Source organism: Sinocyclocheilus rhinocerous, unplaced genomic scaffold, assembly GCF_001515625.1.
Source record: "Sinocyclocheilus rhinocerous isolate Xijiao unplaced genomic scaffold, SAMN03320098_v1.1 scaffold306, whole genome shotgun sequence".
NCBI classification, from domain to species: Eukaryota; Metazoa; Chordata; class Actinopteri; order Cypriniformes; family Cyprinidae; genus Sinocyclocheilus; species Sinocyclocheilus rhinocerous.
In genome coordinates, this window is record NW_015662161.1 from 1,707,707 (window position 1) to 1,727,024 (window position 19,318).

At 36.2% G+C, this 19,318-nt stretch overlaps 1 protein-coding gene across 1 annotated transcript in view; it reads left to right on the top strand.

Annotated features, from left to right (window-relative positions):
- Positions 1–277: 277 nt before the first annotated feature.
- LOC107727503 (corticotropin-releasing factor receptor 2) overlaps positions 278–19,318 on the top strand; it is a 73,008-nt gene continuing 53,967 nt past the window's right edge. Inside the window, exons 1-2 of the mRNA XM_016537375.1 lie at positions 278–398; positions 486–605. Coding sequence (XP_016392861.1) covers positions 278–398; positions 486–605 — 241 coding nt within the window. The remainder of the gene's footprint in view (positions 399–485; positions 606–19,318) is intronic.

Genomic DNA, 19,318 nt, shown 5'->3' on the forward strand with positions numbered 1-19,318 from the left:
AGATTATCTTAACATTTCAAACATTAATAACAAAATAGAACGTTAACGGGCAATGAAGAAAACGAGTCTTTAGAAGGAAATATTGTTAGAGCGGCCGCTTTGATCCTAGACACTTCATCATGACATCACCATCGTTCTCCTCAGCATTGCTTGAATCGCGCGCGGTCACACGCGCTCAAGGAGCATTTGTCATCAGTGAAGAAGAGACAGAACTGTATCAAGTTGACAGGGAGGCATCGCGTCTTCTACCTACTGAAGCCTTTACTTGCGTGTAATCATGGATGCGTCCCTCTTTCAGTTCTTCATAGAGGAATTCGGCGACACCAACTGTACTCTTATGGATGCTTTTCAGGACACTTTATACGAGAATTCGTCTTTCGCGTCGATGAGTGTCGACGGTGGGGATTACCTTCTGTGTAAGCGCATTTGTTTTATTCAGCTCTTATAATGCACATTAATCAACACCGGTTGTATTTTCCTCTAAGGTCTCTACTGTAACGCCACCACGGATGAAATAGGAACTTGCTGGCCAAGAAGCAACTCTGGACGGATAATTGAGCGACCCTGTCCAGAGTACATTAACGGCGTCAAATACAACACCACTAGTAAGTGACTCCTATCTGCTTTCTATTCATTAAAAACGTCCGAGGATAAGGTTGGTGCGACCCTTTGCATTTATGTGCATAACCTATTTATCTCGGGTCAGTCATTCAGTCAAAGTTAAAACATATATGGAAAAATGTGCTCTGCAAAGTGAGTCAGTGAGTAGATAGATAGATAGATAGATGATAGATAGATAGATAGATACAAATAGATATTTTATCATTTCTGTTAGAACATTTCACAGCTTATAAGAGTTAAAGGACATGTATAGCTTTTGGTATTCTTCCTCTCAAAGCAATTTTTACAATGGTTATAAATACAAATGACATTATATTAATAATTTAGCCAATTGTTTGCTCACCAATTGTGCTTCTGCAGACAATGTTATCTGCCCTGCCACATGTTCTTTGCCTTAATGTGTGAAATGAAGCAGGACAGTGAAGTTCTCTTACACACACACACACACACACACGTCATGTTTCCATGTTTTATGGGGACATTCCATAGGCGTAATGGTTTTTATACTGTACAAACTGTATGTGCTATTGCCCTACACCAACCCTACCCCTAAACCTACCCCTTTCAGGAAACTTTGTGCATTTTTACTTTCTCAAAAAAACTCATTCTGTATGATTTATAAGCTTGTTTCCTCATGGGGACCTCAAAAATGTCCCCACAAGGTCAAAATTTACTAGTATTACTATCCTTGTGGGGACATTTGGTCCCCATAACGTGATAAATACCAGGTACACACACACACACACACACACACACTGTGCATTGCATCCATGCTGACACTCAGTCTCAGTGATGCAACGATAACTTATTTTATCTGAATAAATATGCCTTAATATAACATGGCATGTTATTGAGTTGGATGGAAAAGTTGTGCTTTATTGTTGAAACACTATGTGTGAGAGATTTCCCATAATAATTGCATACTTTTTGCATATTTATCATATTGTCTGTTATCTGAAAACACAGGATATGTGGAAAACACTTCTTATAATTTGAAACAGTGAATACATTCATTCATTAAATTGTACAGCGATGGTAGACAATACAGTGGTAAAATCGAACATAAGATGGCCCAATTATTTCTTATGTGTTTAAAGAGTATTATTGTGTGTTAACTTGTACCTTACATATGGTTTTACTTGATGTTGATTATATTTCATAGTTAATGATTTTTTAAAACATGAATTCAGTATTTGACATAAATGGACAGCATGCTATAATGTCCTCATAAATCAGCAATAAATGCCACTGAAAAATGCCAAATTGTAGGAGACAAATATCATCCGTTAATAAAAAAAGAATTCTTTCTGATATTGTTGTGCATATACATGATTATGTAATTGTCATGCATAATTATGTAATCATGACCTCATGATGTTCAGATCATGAAACATTTGTTCAAAAGACATGAAGCAGACATACAGTATTGGACACAGTGTGATCTATGTATAATCTCTTCCAGCTGCCGTTGGTTTTATCATTGCATATTAATATGACTTATGATAAAATCGCTGCATGCATATAAATGTGGATTTTCCAAATGTCTCTTATCTGCTGGCAGTTATGATCACAAATCAGTGCTTAGCGGTTTCCTCCTGTGAGCTTGCACAGCGTGTAACTTTGTTCAGTGTATTGATGTGACTTTCACATTGGAGGATAATACAGGGCTCCTAGGCAAATTTAAGCCTTTCGCTGCTGAGCTCTGAATGTGTATTTTAAATAGTAAAATATATCTCTGTTTGCTCATAGTGACCTGATGATGCCTCCTTTCTGTGGTTTATAATTAGGTTTATTATTTATTTCATTCACAAATGTCAGCACTCAGCACTGTTTGTTTACTATAGTTAATGTCTCAGACATTTGTTTAAAAAGAGAGTTTATGCTCATTTATAGCGATCATGGCATCAGTAATTCATCAAATGACGGAGAAGAGTGTTATAACCAGCAGATAACGTGTTTGCAGCTTTACCTACATTATTGCTGTAGTGTAGTGAGTGCTAAAACAACACAGACAGCACATGCAACTAAACAGTGCTATCACAGTGAGTCCAATGGATCACAAGAAAATTCCCAGCTGAATGCATTACATAATTACGGTCACATTATTGAATTTGGTGAATCTAGAAGTTGTTTATCAATGAAATCATATTTGTTTTCTCAGACTTAACTTAAATCGATGAGACAAACCTAACTCGAAGGATTATTTATAGCTTGCATCGAAGTTATGCGTAATAGCATGGTGTCACTGAACTCTTCTGCTGTGCACAGCTGCTGCCCAAGGCACTTCGCAGAGCACTTGTGTCTAAACCCTCCTGTTGGCAAGATCCATCCAGCTGTCTGGTGCGGTCTCTCCAAGTAATCCATTTTAAGGCACAGATACTCAGTACTGGTATTTCCCTCTGCTTCACAGGGTAACACTTTATAATAAAGTTAACTTAAAAGTCATTTAAAATTGTTTCATTATTGATGAAATAATCAGTTACTAAAGATAATATAAATTTGTAGATAATTCGTGCTGTAAGTAATCTAAAAATGTTGCAAATCATCAAATGATCATAAATCATTAGTAAATGATTAATGATTAGTTAGTTATTGATGTATTCTGAACCACTTATTTTACAAATTTGTTGTAGTATCAATATCTCAATACACTTTGGTTGATAATGAACAAATGATAAACAAATCACTAGTAAATGACCAGTCTATAATAATAATGTTGATGTACTGTATCATACTTGTAAATTAGCCCATTAAAATGTCAAAAATGCAAACAAATAGTAAATAATTTTTTCATTCCTGTAGCTCAACCAGTATTGCATGGCGCTAGGAAGGCCAAGATCATGAATACAGTATTGAATGTATGCTGGAAAATGTCAAATCTCAAATAAAAGCATTTATTTTTTTCATCAAAATGTTCAGTTTAAAAATACTGAAAAAATATTTAAAAAAGGAAAGATTCTGAAAACCTTTTTGCACTGTTTGAAGGGGATCCCATAATAATTTAATATGGCTTTACAGTAACATTTTATGATATGATTGATATTTTGTCTATACAATGGTTTCCTTAAATATGAGTATAAATATGATTATCCCAACTTAAAGTATATTAACGATATCTGAAGCTTTAGAGCAGAATAAAATCAAATGTGCCTTTTACCCCTTTAGCCTTGTCGTACCCTAAATGTGTCTTTGCTTTGTATATATTTATATATATATATATATATTAGGGCTGGTAAGCGATTACAACTATGATGTGGCAAATAATTAATCTAATTAATCGCAAATTAATCACGGCTGAGAAATGACTCCCAACAGATAATTTAAAGTCATTGTTGTGTAAAGCATCAAACAGACATTACAAAAAGTAGCTTCAGCAAGAAATATTTAGTTTGATAAAATTTATTACATATACTCTTTTGGACCATGAGGGCGAGTAAATGATAACATAATTGTCATTTTTGGGTGGGTGAACTATACCTTTAATAATTAATTTTATTAATTTTATTATTATTACTATGAAAATATGAAATAATTTCTTTAATGAAATGAGACTCTAAATAATGAACTAAAACTGCCAGTAGGTGGTGGTAAATGTCTTAATGATTAAGTCATCGAGTCAGTTATTCATTCATGTGATTCCTTCAAATGGCTGATTCATTCAGGAGTGAAGTAAATGGTTCTTTATGAATGGTCCATTGAATCATTAGGCTTGTTTGACTTGAAGCGGATCATCACCATCAGACCGATCGGTGTGTGACATCAAAGTACCGCAAGAGCTATAGAGAGCAGACGGCTCCTTATGCTTTAGAATCGCTCTCGCGGTACTTTGATATCATACACCGATCGATCTGTGCAGCGCCGCTTCAAATCCAAGCGCCTATGGCCAATGGTTCAACGCACCAAATGGTTCACCCAATTCGTTCAAAACGTGCATTAAGAAATGAAATGCCGCTGTGTGTTGCTCGGAGACGAACAGTTCTGCTTTGTCTTTATATTTTCATTGGCAAACAACATTGTGTCTAAAATAACACAATATTAACTTCTTACTTACTGAACTGTTGTATAAGATCAGTATCATTGCACTTATTGCCTGTGTGATATTACTTAACTATATGATGTAAATATGAGACAAAAACTCAAACGGGCATTTTTGGCCCATATCTTGAATTTTAGGGACCTTCTAACTACGTTTTCTAGGCTCCATCACGCAGTGAGTTGTTGCCCTGCATCATATTTGTCATCAATCAACTGTATTGTCAGATGACCCACATAGGTCTGGGGAGGGGCACGTGCATTAAATTTGTTAATAATTTTAACGTGTTATTTTTCACCTTAATTAAATAATCTAATTAACGCGTTAAATTACCAGCCCTAATTTAAATAAATAAATACAAATGATCATAATTGATGGACAACTATGCCCGTGAAAAGACATCGGCAATCCGGCGCCGAGAGAAGAAAAAAAAAGTGAAAACGAAGCCCGTGCATCACTTTCAGGCACATTCATAAGCCTGTGAAACTTTTTGGGCTGTTGACGTTAATAACGTGTTCTGATGTCGGTAATAATTTAACCACCAACAACGAATCTAATATTCTACCTGAGTTTCCATGTTCCATTACGAAAATTAGCCATGGTTTTATATACGAATAAAACCAAAAATCATGGTTCTTGTAGCCATGGTAACCGCAACTAATCAAGGTTTTGTTACTTCAAATAATAATTTACAAAGAAGTATTAAGATGATAATTTTTTGGAGGTTATAAAAACAGACCTAAGCCAACAATAGCCTTTCATATGACTAAAAATGCATTATATAAAAACAATGAGGCAATAATGATTGGTTAATTAATAATTATATGGTTTCATTGAATAACACTGTTAAAATTTATAATGTAATACAAAATAAACAATTTATATACATTACATGTTATTACAAATGCCTGCAAAGGGAGCCAAAGGCCATGTAATTGCTGCTGCTACACTTACAGGACGATCAAATCCTTGTTTGACCAAACATTTAATTAGAATATCAACTTAATCTTTAATTTTTGGCCACCTTTTTGTTATATATAGATGACCTCTACAATTTCTTCAACAAAAAACATGTGGACATCACAACCCTTACAAAAATTAACCATGGTTTTATCGTAGTAAAACTGCTTAATATTCTTTTGCATGATTTCTGAATGCTTGAGACTATAAAATCAATCAGACAACTGTATTAATAAAATCATAACCGTAGGTAACTGTCTAGATTTGTAATTTGTAAATAAAACAATTTATTCATTTATTTACTTTTATATTTCATTAAAGTTCTATTTTGACCCCTATAGTAGTTTTTTTTTTTTTTTTTCCATAATATTTGAGGGAGGGGGGCACAACAATACAATCCTGCTTAGGGCACCCATTTGACCAGCAGCGGCCCTGCACATAAGCATTTAGGCTATAACGGCCTAACGTAAACTATGGAACATAAAAGAAGAATTTGAGAAATATCTCAGTATTTTTTGTGCATACAATGAAAGTCATTGGTAACTAAAACAGCTTTGTTACTAACAGTCTTCAAAATACCTTCTTTTATGTTCCACAAAACAAAGTTTTGAAACAACATGAGGGTGAGTAAATTATGACAGAATTTAAATTTTTGGGTGAACTATCCCTTTAATGCTTTTATTTTTATTTATTTTTATTTTTTTGAATGAAATGATACTCTAAATAAGAAACCAAATCTGCCAGCAGGTGGCGGTAAATGCCTTTATGATTCGTTCAAACAACTGATTCATTCAAGAATTCAGTAAACGGCTCACTTTATGAATGGGCCTTTAAATCATTGGCTCACAGTATTCGATCAAAACGCGGATTCATTCAGAAACTAAACACCGCTGTGTTGCCCGGAGACACGAAACAACTCTGCCGTGGCTTTAAAGGTAATATGTTCTCTGCAAAATTGAGCAAAAACACATAATATTGCGTTTAAAATAAAACACAATATCAATTTCTTATTTACTGAACTGTTGTACCTATAAAATCACATTTAAACTCATGATATTCGGGACAAAAACAGCACTCGTGTAATACTGCTCTCCCTGCTCGTGTGATATCACTTATATGATATAAATGAGACAAAAACACATACAGGGGCATTTTTTGCACCAATATCTTGCATTTTAAGGCATAACTGCATTTATGGAGTTGTTGCCCTGCATCATATTTGTGAACAGTCAATGATATGAAATGTAAGACGATGTACAGGTCTAGTTAATACTAAACTTTTATTTAAATACGTCTCACATTTGCCATACTCCTCCAGCACTCTTTAAGCCCTCCACACACCTGTTTCAAATTGACAGATTTTGAATTGAATGTCTTTTGCCTCCTCATTCATCTGTTAAACAAATAGCTACTGAACTGCATGGTTTGGGCTCTGTTGTTATCAAATGTACATTGACACCTAGCTCTAATGATATTTAATATTTAACCTGTTAACTTGCACAAGTTATTGCTCTGTTAGATGGCTTCGACATGGTTGGCCACTTTCAGTTAGTGTCACATAGTTTACTTGCCTGCCTTTGGAAAGGTGGCCTGTTTGTGGCTTAACTACTGTAAATTGCAGTTTGGGAGGGTAAACTGAAGAGTAGCTATTTGGATAAGAATGCAAACACTTGAACTGAATTGAGCTGAATTACACTCTTGTCTTCTGTAGAGCTGCTTTATAGTTAAAACTTGAGTCGGTTTATAATTGATGAATGTTGCTGTGTTGACACTGGTAATGCTTTGAAACAGTCTGTAATGTGTAAAGCTCTACATAAAAAAAGTGACTTGAATGTGACTAGCTTTCCCAAAATACTGTATATGTATCACTACTTATAGGGGACATAACAGATACAGTTTTTGTGATTCTCATATTAATCTTGAGTACCTATAGAGTAGTATTGCATCCTTCATATCTCCGAAATATGAAATACACAATGGAAACAAGCCACAACACAACAAAATTAGCAGAACACAACAGAAACAGGTCACAACACAATGAAATTAGCACAACGCAATGGAAACAATCCGCAACAACGAAATTAGCACAACACAACGGAAACAAGCCGTGACTCACAACACAACGGGAACAAGTCACAACACAATGAAATTAGCACAACACAATGCAAACAAGCTGCAATGAAATTAGCACAACACAGCAGAACCAAGTCGCAACACAAATAAATGAGCACAACACAACGGAAACAAGCCACAACACAACAAAATTAGCATAACACAACAGAAACAAGCCTCAACACAACGAAATTAGCACAACGCAAGGAAAACAAACCGCAACACAACGGAAACAAGCCACAACACAACGAAATTAGCACAACACAAGGAAAACAAACCGCAACAAGGAAATTAGCACAACACAACGGAAACAAGCCGCGGCTTGCAACACAACGGGAACAAGTCACAACACAATGGAAACAAAACACAACGAAATTAGCACAACACCGTGTAATTAGCACAAAACAATGAAATTAGTCCATTATTAGTATTAGTATGCGTTGTGCTGTGCTGTGGAGATTTTGTTGTATTGTGCACTACTGGTCCACCGTACCGAAGAGTCTTTAGTTTTATAAGATTTATAAAAGAAAGAAACAGATTTACGCTTCTCTCCGCCGTGGGGGGAGCTAAAGAGTCATGAGAACATGCAGCTTTTGCGTAGCGATCGTCTGCAAGCTGTAATGTCGACATAAATAAAACAGGAACTAAAACTTTTTTGACTTAAATTTTGTTTCATTTGTTTATAAAACATTCGTCACAGAAATGCCGGGAACAAACAAACACACTTGCACACTTGCATCCACTGTTCCCTTAATGCTGGGTTCTTTGGGAAGGTGAACAAGGTTATATCTCCCTCACAACCAAAAACATACTTCTTTGGTGACTGTTGATTTTGTGGTCAAAAACAAAATGACAAGTCCCTCTCGAGTGAGTCCTGTGCAGCGCTGCTGACGACTTCCGTACGGGGCCATACTCGAAAAAAACTTTCAGAAACTTATGCAAACCTTAAAGGAGTGTATTTGGCACAGAAATACTCTGTCATATGTCCAACTCGGTTTTTTTTGTTGAGACTTAGGTCATGGTTAGCATGAGAATCCAACTCTTTAACAGAGTAAATAAGTCAGAATGCATGAAATAGCATTAGACATCCCCTTTAATCAGTGTGTGAACATGCAGTTCATCTCACTTTATTTTATGGATCTGCATCGGAGTAACAGGATTAAAATAACAGTGACTACTAAGATATAAACAACTGTAAAGCAGTTTGCTCATTCAATGCCAACATGAGCACCATCTATGTAATTCATAAGTAATCTGTAAGCCATATTATTCCAGTGATTGAGGAAATAGAGAACAGAACCAGAGTTGTAACAACAAACTAAACTTGTTTGCAATAAAAGGTTTATTCCCTGTTGCTGTTTTTTAGTACTCGATATATACAAATCAAACCTCTTATTGTCAGGAGTGACTGCTGTGCAGGAGCGAAGGACTCGGAGATGCAGGAGATTCAGGATAACAGTCTTTAATCATCCAAATAGGGGTAATACAGGGCAGGCAGGAACACACACAGAGCACATAGTATAAACGACACCGAACAAAGGAACGGACAACACTTTAAATACAAGACTTAACGAGGGGTAATAAACGAGACACACCTGAACCAAATCATACAATCACACAAGGGAGAAACTGGGTCACGGGGAGCACATGGGGAGGAAAACACACACAGACAGTCCAGGGGCGTGACACTTATTCTCTTTTAATGTATTTTCTTTAGTTGTACTCATCCAGTTTAAGCCAGGGCCCGTATTCACAAAACAACTTAAGGCTAAAAGTAGCTCATAACTACTTTAAAGAAAAGTTTGAAGTTTTTTAAGAAAATCTTAAAAATAATGGGCGTGTCAGTCCTAAATTTAGGACTCCTAAATTTTTGCTCTAAGAGTATTTCACAAAGAGTTTTAACACTAAAACTAGCTCCTAAATCTGTGAAACATTGGGAGTAGTGAAGAGGACTCCTAAGTCACTAAGACCAAGCCACAAACTATCCTAAAATGGATGTTGCCGGCAATCTGCCTCGGAACGTAAACATTTTAGAAACATTTCATGATAATGTGCTTTTAAAAAGGTATCGCGTTTGGTTTTGGAAGTTATCCCAACTCCAAGTTTTCCTTTGATTATATGCTTGTTTTCATTAACCAGTTGGGCAAGAAGAAACAGCTGTTCTTGCATCCAGTTTGGTTTTCTTTTTTGTTTGCATGTCTTACTATCAGCCATGATTATTCTACTCTGTTAATTAAAAGGTTGTTTATATGCATATTCACAAATTTTTTCCGAGAAGCATACAGGCTGATAATTAGCTGAACATATTATATTGTTTAATTAGTGACACTTAGCCTGCATTTTAAAATCTTTATTTGAATGTAGCAATTAACATTTTTATTTTTAAACCTTTATTTGAATATGGCAACATAATATCGCGCTCTACAATTCTTGAATGCATCTCTGACAGAGACTCCTCCCTTATCAGCCGCAGCTTTGTGAATAGGTTTTTAGAGAAAACTCTTAGCTAAAATCTTTTACTGCTATTTCTGTCAGGACCACTATCGTCAAAGATGATTGACAATTAGCATACAGTTTGGATTGGCGGTATGGTTCCGTTCTGGGCAAGAACTCCCTGCGCATCCATGCAGCTTAGCATGGATGAGAGCAGGGAGAGCAGCGATACCCTCCCCCCCAGGGTAAACAGAACAGAACCAACATAAATGTATTGCAGATATCGTTAAAGTTCAATAATGTTATGTACACATTTTAGAATTAGTCTGATTCAAAGGATAATCAGAAGGCTGAATCCTGACTGACAGAGGGGGAGCTGGGGATGGAGGAGGGTAATTAGCTATTGAGCAGTGCGAAAACTGCTGATACTACTGCGGGACCTTATATATGAATACTTAGATAGGTGTCGTATTCCCATGGGTGATGGGGATCAGCTGAGAGTCAGCTGATGCGAGCTTGACTAACGTGACCTGCCAGAACTAACGCTACGCTAGATTTATGAGAACTCTTAGTGATAAAATAAAATGTTTTGTGAATACAGGGCCCAGGAGTGCATCCAATGATCAATAATCATTTAATTTACGATTGGTGATTTTGATAAAATTAATATAGAAGCCCAAACTTAATTAAATATTAATCTTCAATTTTCTTTTCATTATCTAAGTTGACAGCAATAATTTTTTAAGACTAACTTCAGTTTTCAGCTTTCATTTCAAGGCATTTGAGCAGTCTTTCAGAATGAACAAACAGAAGAATTGTTTTGTGATGCCTGCATTTGAGGAAAGACTGCCAAGATTTTAAAATGATGACTTATCCTCTGTTGTCTTGTGTTGTTGGTAAATCCTCACATTTAATGACAATGTAAAATGGTCCATTCAGAGCTGAGGCTTCAAAACCTTTTCGTTTATGTCAAAGTTCAGTCAACTGATAAAAACTATGAAATATTTCACTCTTTCAGAAGCTTGAGCCCCGATTGTTTCTCTAGGCTAAGTCTCTGGTTTCTTCTCAACATAATTACACCCCTGCTGCGCTCACATCACCTCAGTGGAAGTCTAATTTCATTAGCACCTCCTTAGAGGTATATAACAATCTCCTTAGCAGCCGCAACAAATAAATTCAAGTTGGATTTTTGAGTTATTTATTATTCCTTTATATTCTCACTGTCATGTTCCAAACCTGTATGTTTCTATTTTTATTCTGTGGAGTACAAAAAGAGAAATTTTAAACAATCTATTTACAGTTATTTTCCATATGACAGTGATGTTTCACTGCAAATCGTCTCTCCACATGTGTTTGAACATATGTGTTGGCATATTGTGTTAGACTGCATCACACACAAGTGCCAAGAGTCTTTAGTGTCAGTGACATTAAACCTGGCATGGAGTGTCAGGACAAATGAGATTTCAGAGATTCGGCTTTGGTGAAGATTGTCAGTGAATTTACATTCCTGGAGCAGCAACTGGTTGAAAATACGTGCCTCTAAGTATGTTTCTGCAAAACTGAAAAAACGTACCTATACGTACGAATTGCTGCAGTTTCCAGTTGAAATGAACAATAGAGGCAATAAAACTTTTATTTTTTTTCACACAAAGTATGATTTGCAGGTCCACATTTTTGCTTAATAAAGCCTAGTTTTCACACAATTACTTGAGAAATATTATGTTATTAATTCAGAACAATTTTAACATGCTGCAACATTTGAAAACACTGATACCTTTGAAGGTTAGCGTCACATATCCAGCTTCAGATGCATGGGTTTTCATGTTCAGTAGGTTTGCTCGGTAGCTCACGCAGTATGGAGTTGTGCTTGAGAGATGAAGCGCTCCAGTACGAATCCCGTTAAAATAGCTACAGTTTGACAAAACAGCTCAAACCTGCATATAAGGAAGTTAAAAAAGGCACGGTTGCATCAGCGAATGGGTTTTATATCAGTTTAGCATTTGTTGGGTTTAACACCCTGTCTGGATGTGAGAGTTTGGTGTCAAAACTTTTGTACTTTGCCATTTCCGACAACAGGACAAATGGATATGGAATGTTTGTTTTGACATGAATGCTTTCAGAAATGTATCAATATGACTGCAATAACACCACCAGATGAGAACAAATCCTGAACTGAATTAAGCTGGATAATGGCACTATTGTCTTAAGGAGAGTTTGTCTTTTGTCTTTTTATTGCATCATTGAATCAACATTGTACTGACTCTTGCTGAATACTGAACAACATTGCTGCCTTGTGTAGAACTGAACTGAACTTGTATAAGAATTTATGAACTTCACGCTGCTACTTAGGGCTGGATGTTAATGGTTAAATGGTTGATCACGATTATTGTCATTTTACTTTTTTTTTTTTTTTTTTTTACATTTTAGCAAAATTATTGCAATTTCATATAAGCACAGATCGAGAACGTCAACTTGCATGATTTGCTTGCAAATTTAGTCACAGCAAACAGCGCAAACAACCTTATGAAAGAAAACAGACTGGCTGTGTTATCTGAGCAGAAAGTCACATTAGAGATCGCTAAACTTCAACTGACATGTTTGCCTTTTTCCGTAATGTAGAGAGAGCGCATGCGCATGTGCATGCGCATGCTTGCTAGATTGAGATGATTAAGTAAACAACTAAGATGAAAATGTATCAATTTAAAAGAAAAAGCTCAGACTTCAGGATTTCAACTCTTGAAATCGAGAGAAGCAGAAATTGTGATTGTAAATGTAATATGATTTATTGTGCAGTCCTCTTTGAACTGAAACAACACTGACTTGAGCTACACTGTAAAAAATGACCGTGAATTTAGCGGTAAAAGAATGTAAAAATGCTACAGTAAAAACCTGTTAAATGGTTAACGGTAAATTCCCCTACTATATACGGTGAAAAACTGTATTGGACATTAATTTTACGGTAGTATACCGTTTTTGGAAGTGAAAAAGACCGTATAATTTACAGTGAATAACCGTAAATTGACATTCCCAGAATTCCCTCATCATTCAGCTCTCATTCTTTTTTACAGGTTTGAATGTGGATCAGGCACAGTTTGAGGTGGCTTAAGCTCTCGGGTTTTGACAGAATTACTACAGTCCTATGATAGTGCTGGTGGTGAGAAGAAAATGTAAAAATAGATTGAGCTGATAACGACGGCTATATTTATACAGCCTTTTTCATCTCCTGGTTAGATTTTCCCTTCCATTAAGGTTCATTTCCAGCACAGCAGTCTGACAACCTTTAAGTATCTTCTCAATTATTAGTCTTCGAATCCATCTTGCTGAAAGAACATGGACACCTAAGCCACTTAATAAATAGTAAAATGAAGCAAAATGTTTCAACACTTTGAAATTAATATTAGTATCTTCATAGTTAATGTGACTTGTAGTTATTCTGCTATGAGACCTGTATGAGGGGAACTGCATTCATACGTAGTTATGGATCACAGTTCAGCCCCCAAAAAACTAATTAATTGTCATTTTAAATCTTTACCAATCTTTGCCACTATCCTTCAAACCACTGGATTTATCTGTTTGTCAGCAATAAGCAATCTTAATTATTATTCATTCTTCTTCTTATATTATTATTATTATTATTATTCATAGTTATTAAAATACAACACAATTTAGTATGATAACTTTTTCTTTTGTATATTTTAATAAGTACATGTCAGAATAAGGTTATTTCATTTTTACATAAATACCTTGTGACGAGTGGGGGCGGGGCCGAGAGCCGTGGGAACGGAGCGAGGCCGGTGGAGTAATTGATAATGAGCGACACCTGCACCACTCACCGGTCTCGAGTCTCACGGAGGAGCTCCGGAAGGATAAAAGGGAGGAGTGACGACAGTGTTGGACGAGAGAGGACCAGGCCTGGGTTTTATTTTGTGTTTTGTGTACGGCAGTCGTCCGCGAGGGGCTGCCGCTTTACTTTCGTTTTGTGTTTGTTTATTTGATTAAAGTTTTGTTTAAGTGTTCGCCGGTTCCCGCCTCCTTCTTCCCGAACTACGAACTTTGTTACATACCTGTTATGCTGAATGACGATGGAACATTATTTCAGCAATATTTTGACATTTTATTTCACAAATGTTATTTGAAACATTAAAGTAGACACTTTACTTGCCTTTAATATGCTTTCTGTGTATATAAAATCACTTTCGTCAATTTAATTTGATGCACACCGAAGTGGGACGTCTTGTCTTTAATTTAAACTTTTGGTTGAATTATTTCTTTATCGTGTCCTGTAGTAAGTATTGGCCCTTTACAGTGCGACTTGTATCCATGTATTTTATTACGTTTATAGTATTATTATTGTAAGTTTATTTTAAATGTCAGTTTATTTTATATTTTAGGTTCTTTTTACAATGCAACCCATTGCAAACTATTCTGATAATTTGTCTTGCACAAAGAACCTATTATCTCCAAAAAAGAATTACTTAACATAACACAACTTCTGCTATTTACATAGAATTGTTTCAGCCTACCAGAACATGATTACTTGCTTTTTGCAGGCGTGCTGCCGATAACAAATAAGAAATCAAATACACTTGATTTTTTTGTTTATCTTGCACTGGCTGATGTTAGATAAACTTTTACTGACACCTATGCAATAATAAATGTATTCCGTGAGGTTTTTCAGAATGGGCTGTTTGAGTGAAAATTAGCCAGAGGAGTAAGGGTCTGAAAACTGCATTTAAAAAGTAAATAGTAAATAGCTGTGTAAGGGGACTGATAAAATGTACTCACAGCTTAACCAAGTCATAAGTCTGCTTTTACTTATTATGTAAGTGGTTAATATTAAAGTAGTGGTTAAAATGTTAATTTGTCCAGCATTAGTTATTGAATTCTACAGAAAAAATAACAAACATGAAGGAGATGAGGGTGAATAAATAATGATATAATTTTCAATTATGAACTACATGTCTACCCTTCTTTTGACCATTGTATGTATCATTAACATTCCCATAACATGGCTTAAGGTTTAATACAGTTGAAACTTCTACCTTCAGCACACAAAGTGGATGGATTTTAATATAGAAAGCTCTAGTGTTATTTCTCTTGTCATTTCCGATGCCGGTTTTGTTGAAAGAAGGCCAGCTTTTAAGTCGTAAGTACATTGCTAATGAGATTTATGTAAGTGCAGCATCACAAAATCAATCAATATGTGTCCATCACAAGCAACTAGCTATAGGTTTACATTCTCCCTGTGTGTGTGTGTGTGTGTGTGGTGTTACTGCAAGCTTTCTGTGTTGATCCACTATTTACTGGATACTGGCAGCACTCAAAGTAATGAATAGATTGTGCTTAACTCCAGACTCAGGTAAGCTGTTATGAACCGCTACTTTCCAGTTTATTTTAAATATTAATGGCAGCGGAAGATGTTGCTAAAGAGGTTTATGCATCTTTTAAAGATGTCCTCCCCATTTGTGCTGGTTAATGGCACATTCGTTATTCCAAAATGTTCATCTATGCCTGTGTTCTTCACCGTGGCACCAGGTCCTTGATTTCCTGCAGAATACAATCCCTGGTGTGTCATTAAGAAACTGAGCAGCCTTTAAGGTGTACTTGGCAGCCCTTCCAAAAATAATAAAAAATAAACTCTTAAATCTGACATTGCTAATTCAGTTTCATTATTTGTCATGTTCCTGAGTGCTCGGCTCCTTTTAGCATTCCCCTCATTGCTAAAGAGGATACCCATTGATTGTTAGAATTTTTTATCTTTGCTGTGTGCTGACTAGAGTTTGCATTGAGAACCTGCAGCCATTTTGATATTCAGATTAGAGGAAAAACATATTTCTGTTATCTGTGTTTGTGTATTTGTATTTTAATGTGGGAAGTCGTGGCCTAATGGTTAGAGAATCGGACTCGTAACCCAAAGGTTGCGGGTTCGAGTCTCGTACCGGCAGGGATTGTAGATGGGGGGAGTGAATGTACAGCACTCTCTTCCACCTTCAATACCACGACTGAGGTGCCCTTGAGCAAGGCACCGAACCCCCAACTGCTCCCCGGGCGCCGCAGCAAAAATGGCTGCCCACTGCTCCGGGTGTGTGTTCACTGCTGTGTGTGTGCACTTTGGAGAGCACTAATTCCGAGTATGGGTCACCATACTTGGCCACATGTCACGTCACATTAATCCTGGGGCAGGGGTGTTTCCTCTGAGGAGGCAATTAAGGGAGGCAGTGCCTTCTCAAAAAACTTTATGAAAAAATAGTAGAGAAACAATCAAAACATTACAAAATATGATGTTAAAAAGTGCATAAATCAATCATTTTTCTAAAGTAGCACGGTCCAACAGTGAAAACCAGCGGGGAGAGTTACAGCGGGAGGCAGTGTCTCTCTTGCCTCCCCTGAGCCCATTGAGCTTTAACAGATCCCCAAAAGCATGCGGTGGATTTGGTGGGGTTTAATTAAGAATGAATGAGGGAAAATCAGGTGAGAGGAGGCAGTACCTCCATCGCACTTGTAATGCATGAGGAAGGCAAGGATCTATGTGCAACAGTTTATTTGAAATACAAGCGAAGCTAATCCAAACAGATATGGCAGGTGATAAGACTCAAAACATACAACATAAATCCCAATATCCCTTAGATATGACATCTTTGTCAAGTCAACATAAAACTTTAAATGGCCTGAAAACATGATTTGTGTTTTTTTTTTAGAGAGCAATCAGCTTGATGAAATTAAAGGTACTTCTCCGTGTCTATGACCAGAGTTTACTGAGTTTTAGTGACTGATGATCCAAAAATAAGTTGACAATTAAAAAGAACAGCTGAGCATCAGTTCATAAATAAAATATATTGTTTAAATTGTTACTGCCTTGAGTTATTATTTTGGAATAAATGTAAAAAATAAAAAATCATTATTATAGATTATTAATTAATCACATTAATTATTGTTAATATAAAATACACAATCGAATTGTAATTTTTTTGTTTGTTTTGGACAGTGTAAGCAATGTTTATTGAACCAGGAACTGTTCAACTGGGACATGAATTTGCCTTTTATTTATACAAAATAAATAAACAAATCTGTGAGGACTTTTCGTCCTCGTTTCTCCCCTGGAGATGCGCCCAGAGCCACATGGGTTAAACTCATGCGAGTCGACATGTTTGGATAAAATATGGTAATGAAAGTGGTTGCAGCAGATTGTAATGCATGCTTCAACACTTCAAGCAAAAGTCTGCCATAAACAACACTCATAAGCACGCTACAACATTCTACTCATTCGACATGTGTGTAGCAATAAATTGTAAAAACCTTCTGTTAAAAAATATGATAAGATTGGCAGTCATGGTTGCCAAAATTTTACCATAAAGAATATAGTGACAATGTTATAGGGATTACATCAAATGTAGCTGTCCATCAATTCTAAGCAATGCTATTTTCTGTACACAAAAAATATCCTTCCTGCTGTAAAGGGTACTGCTCAGAGCATGTAGCAATATCGGATCATTTAAAGGGATAGTTCACCCAGAAATTTAAATTTGCTGTTAATTTACTCATTCTCAGGCCATCCCAGATGTGGGTGAAGTTTGTTTTTCTGCAGGGAACACAAAAGAGCTCTCCATGTGTAACAGTTAAAAGTGTTAATGTTATGTATTTCACCATGACTGTTGTTTCTGTTCAATTAATAATTATTGGGTGACCTCTGTTGGTGACCTCAGGTAATAAGTGGGTCATTAACCTCCACTCTCCTCTGTCCGGTAGAGAAATCTTGTGCTGAGAAGTGGTGTGTAAAATGCGCTGCTGACTTTCTACTCTGGAGCAGAGTTAGCATCGCTTTTGCAGCATCAAACCTGAATTATGCTGACAAACTTGTACAGTCTTTGTGATCTGCACTCTAAAAAAATAATGTGTTGGCTCAGCAAAAAACCACAGCTGTTTGCATCAATCATTTTGATTCATGACAATGAAATTATGTTCAACTTACAAACTGCACTGAGCTAGAGGAACCTAATATTTTGTAGCAAAAACAAATTGATTTAGTTGAAAAAAAATCAATGTGAGTCAATGTGTTTATCTCAATGTAGTCTAATCTTCAGCACAGCAGTAACCACAAAAATTTAACATAACAGATACTCTTTTAAATGTTAGCATTAAACACTAGCAGGTCTATCCCCAACAGGTCTAAAAACACATAAAACAACACTTCATTTATTATTTTTTTTCTCTTTATCCAATCCTATGCAAAGATTGCCGTGAACTAGAAATCAACTACCCAATTTCCAAATTAATAAGACAATTTTATTAAGTTACATTACATACAAGGGCGGAGCCAGGGGGTGGCCACCACTGACCTAAGCTTGGCCACCGTTTGGTCACCCCACTCAAAACTGCAGTTTTTGTCCCCTCTTCCTTGACAAGAAATGCATTTATTAAGACGCAGAACCGGCGTATTTCTTTGCATCCACATCGAACGGGAGACTTCAGACGCGTACTTCAACTTTGCCACAGCGCCAGGCGCAAGTCAACAGAGCGCGGAAAAGGTACAGCAGCCAAATAAGCTTCAGTAGAGCAACAGTGAACTGCAGTCTGATGAGATGTTGTTAGGCTGTCAGTAAAACAAACTTTCCTGTCCTGTCAACCCTCTTACTGTGCTCAAACTGCAATTCCAGATTGAGGCGCAAGCTGATATGTCTTTTTTTAATTTGTGATTTAATGCACAAGTAAATGTGAGCACAGTGCACTATATTTATATTGAATTAATGAAGATTTCTGTGCCACCAGCAGACTAGTTGCTGGCCCCTCCCTGGCCACCCCTATAAAAACATCCTGGCTCCTCCACTGATTACACACATTAAATAATGTAATGATCCACATTATTGTGCTAACAGAACTAATCAAAATAATGTTGGGAACTTAAGAGGTGTAATTAAATGAATAAATTATCATTTTTTATTTGAACCCATGCATTTATTTAAGTTGTTATTTTAGATGTTGTGCTCAACCACATCTATTAACCATAAATCAATGCATACGCTTGCTATGTTGTACTCAGGTTGATAGGGAGACTGAGGATTGTTATAGAGTAATGTTCAGTCAGGTTAATTGTTGCCAAATGCATTACAAGACTCTCTGTACTCCCCCATATTTTTTTTTTTTTTTTTGGAAGAAGTGTTT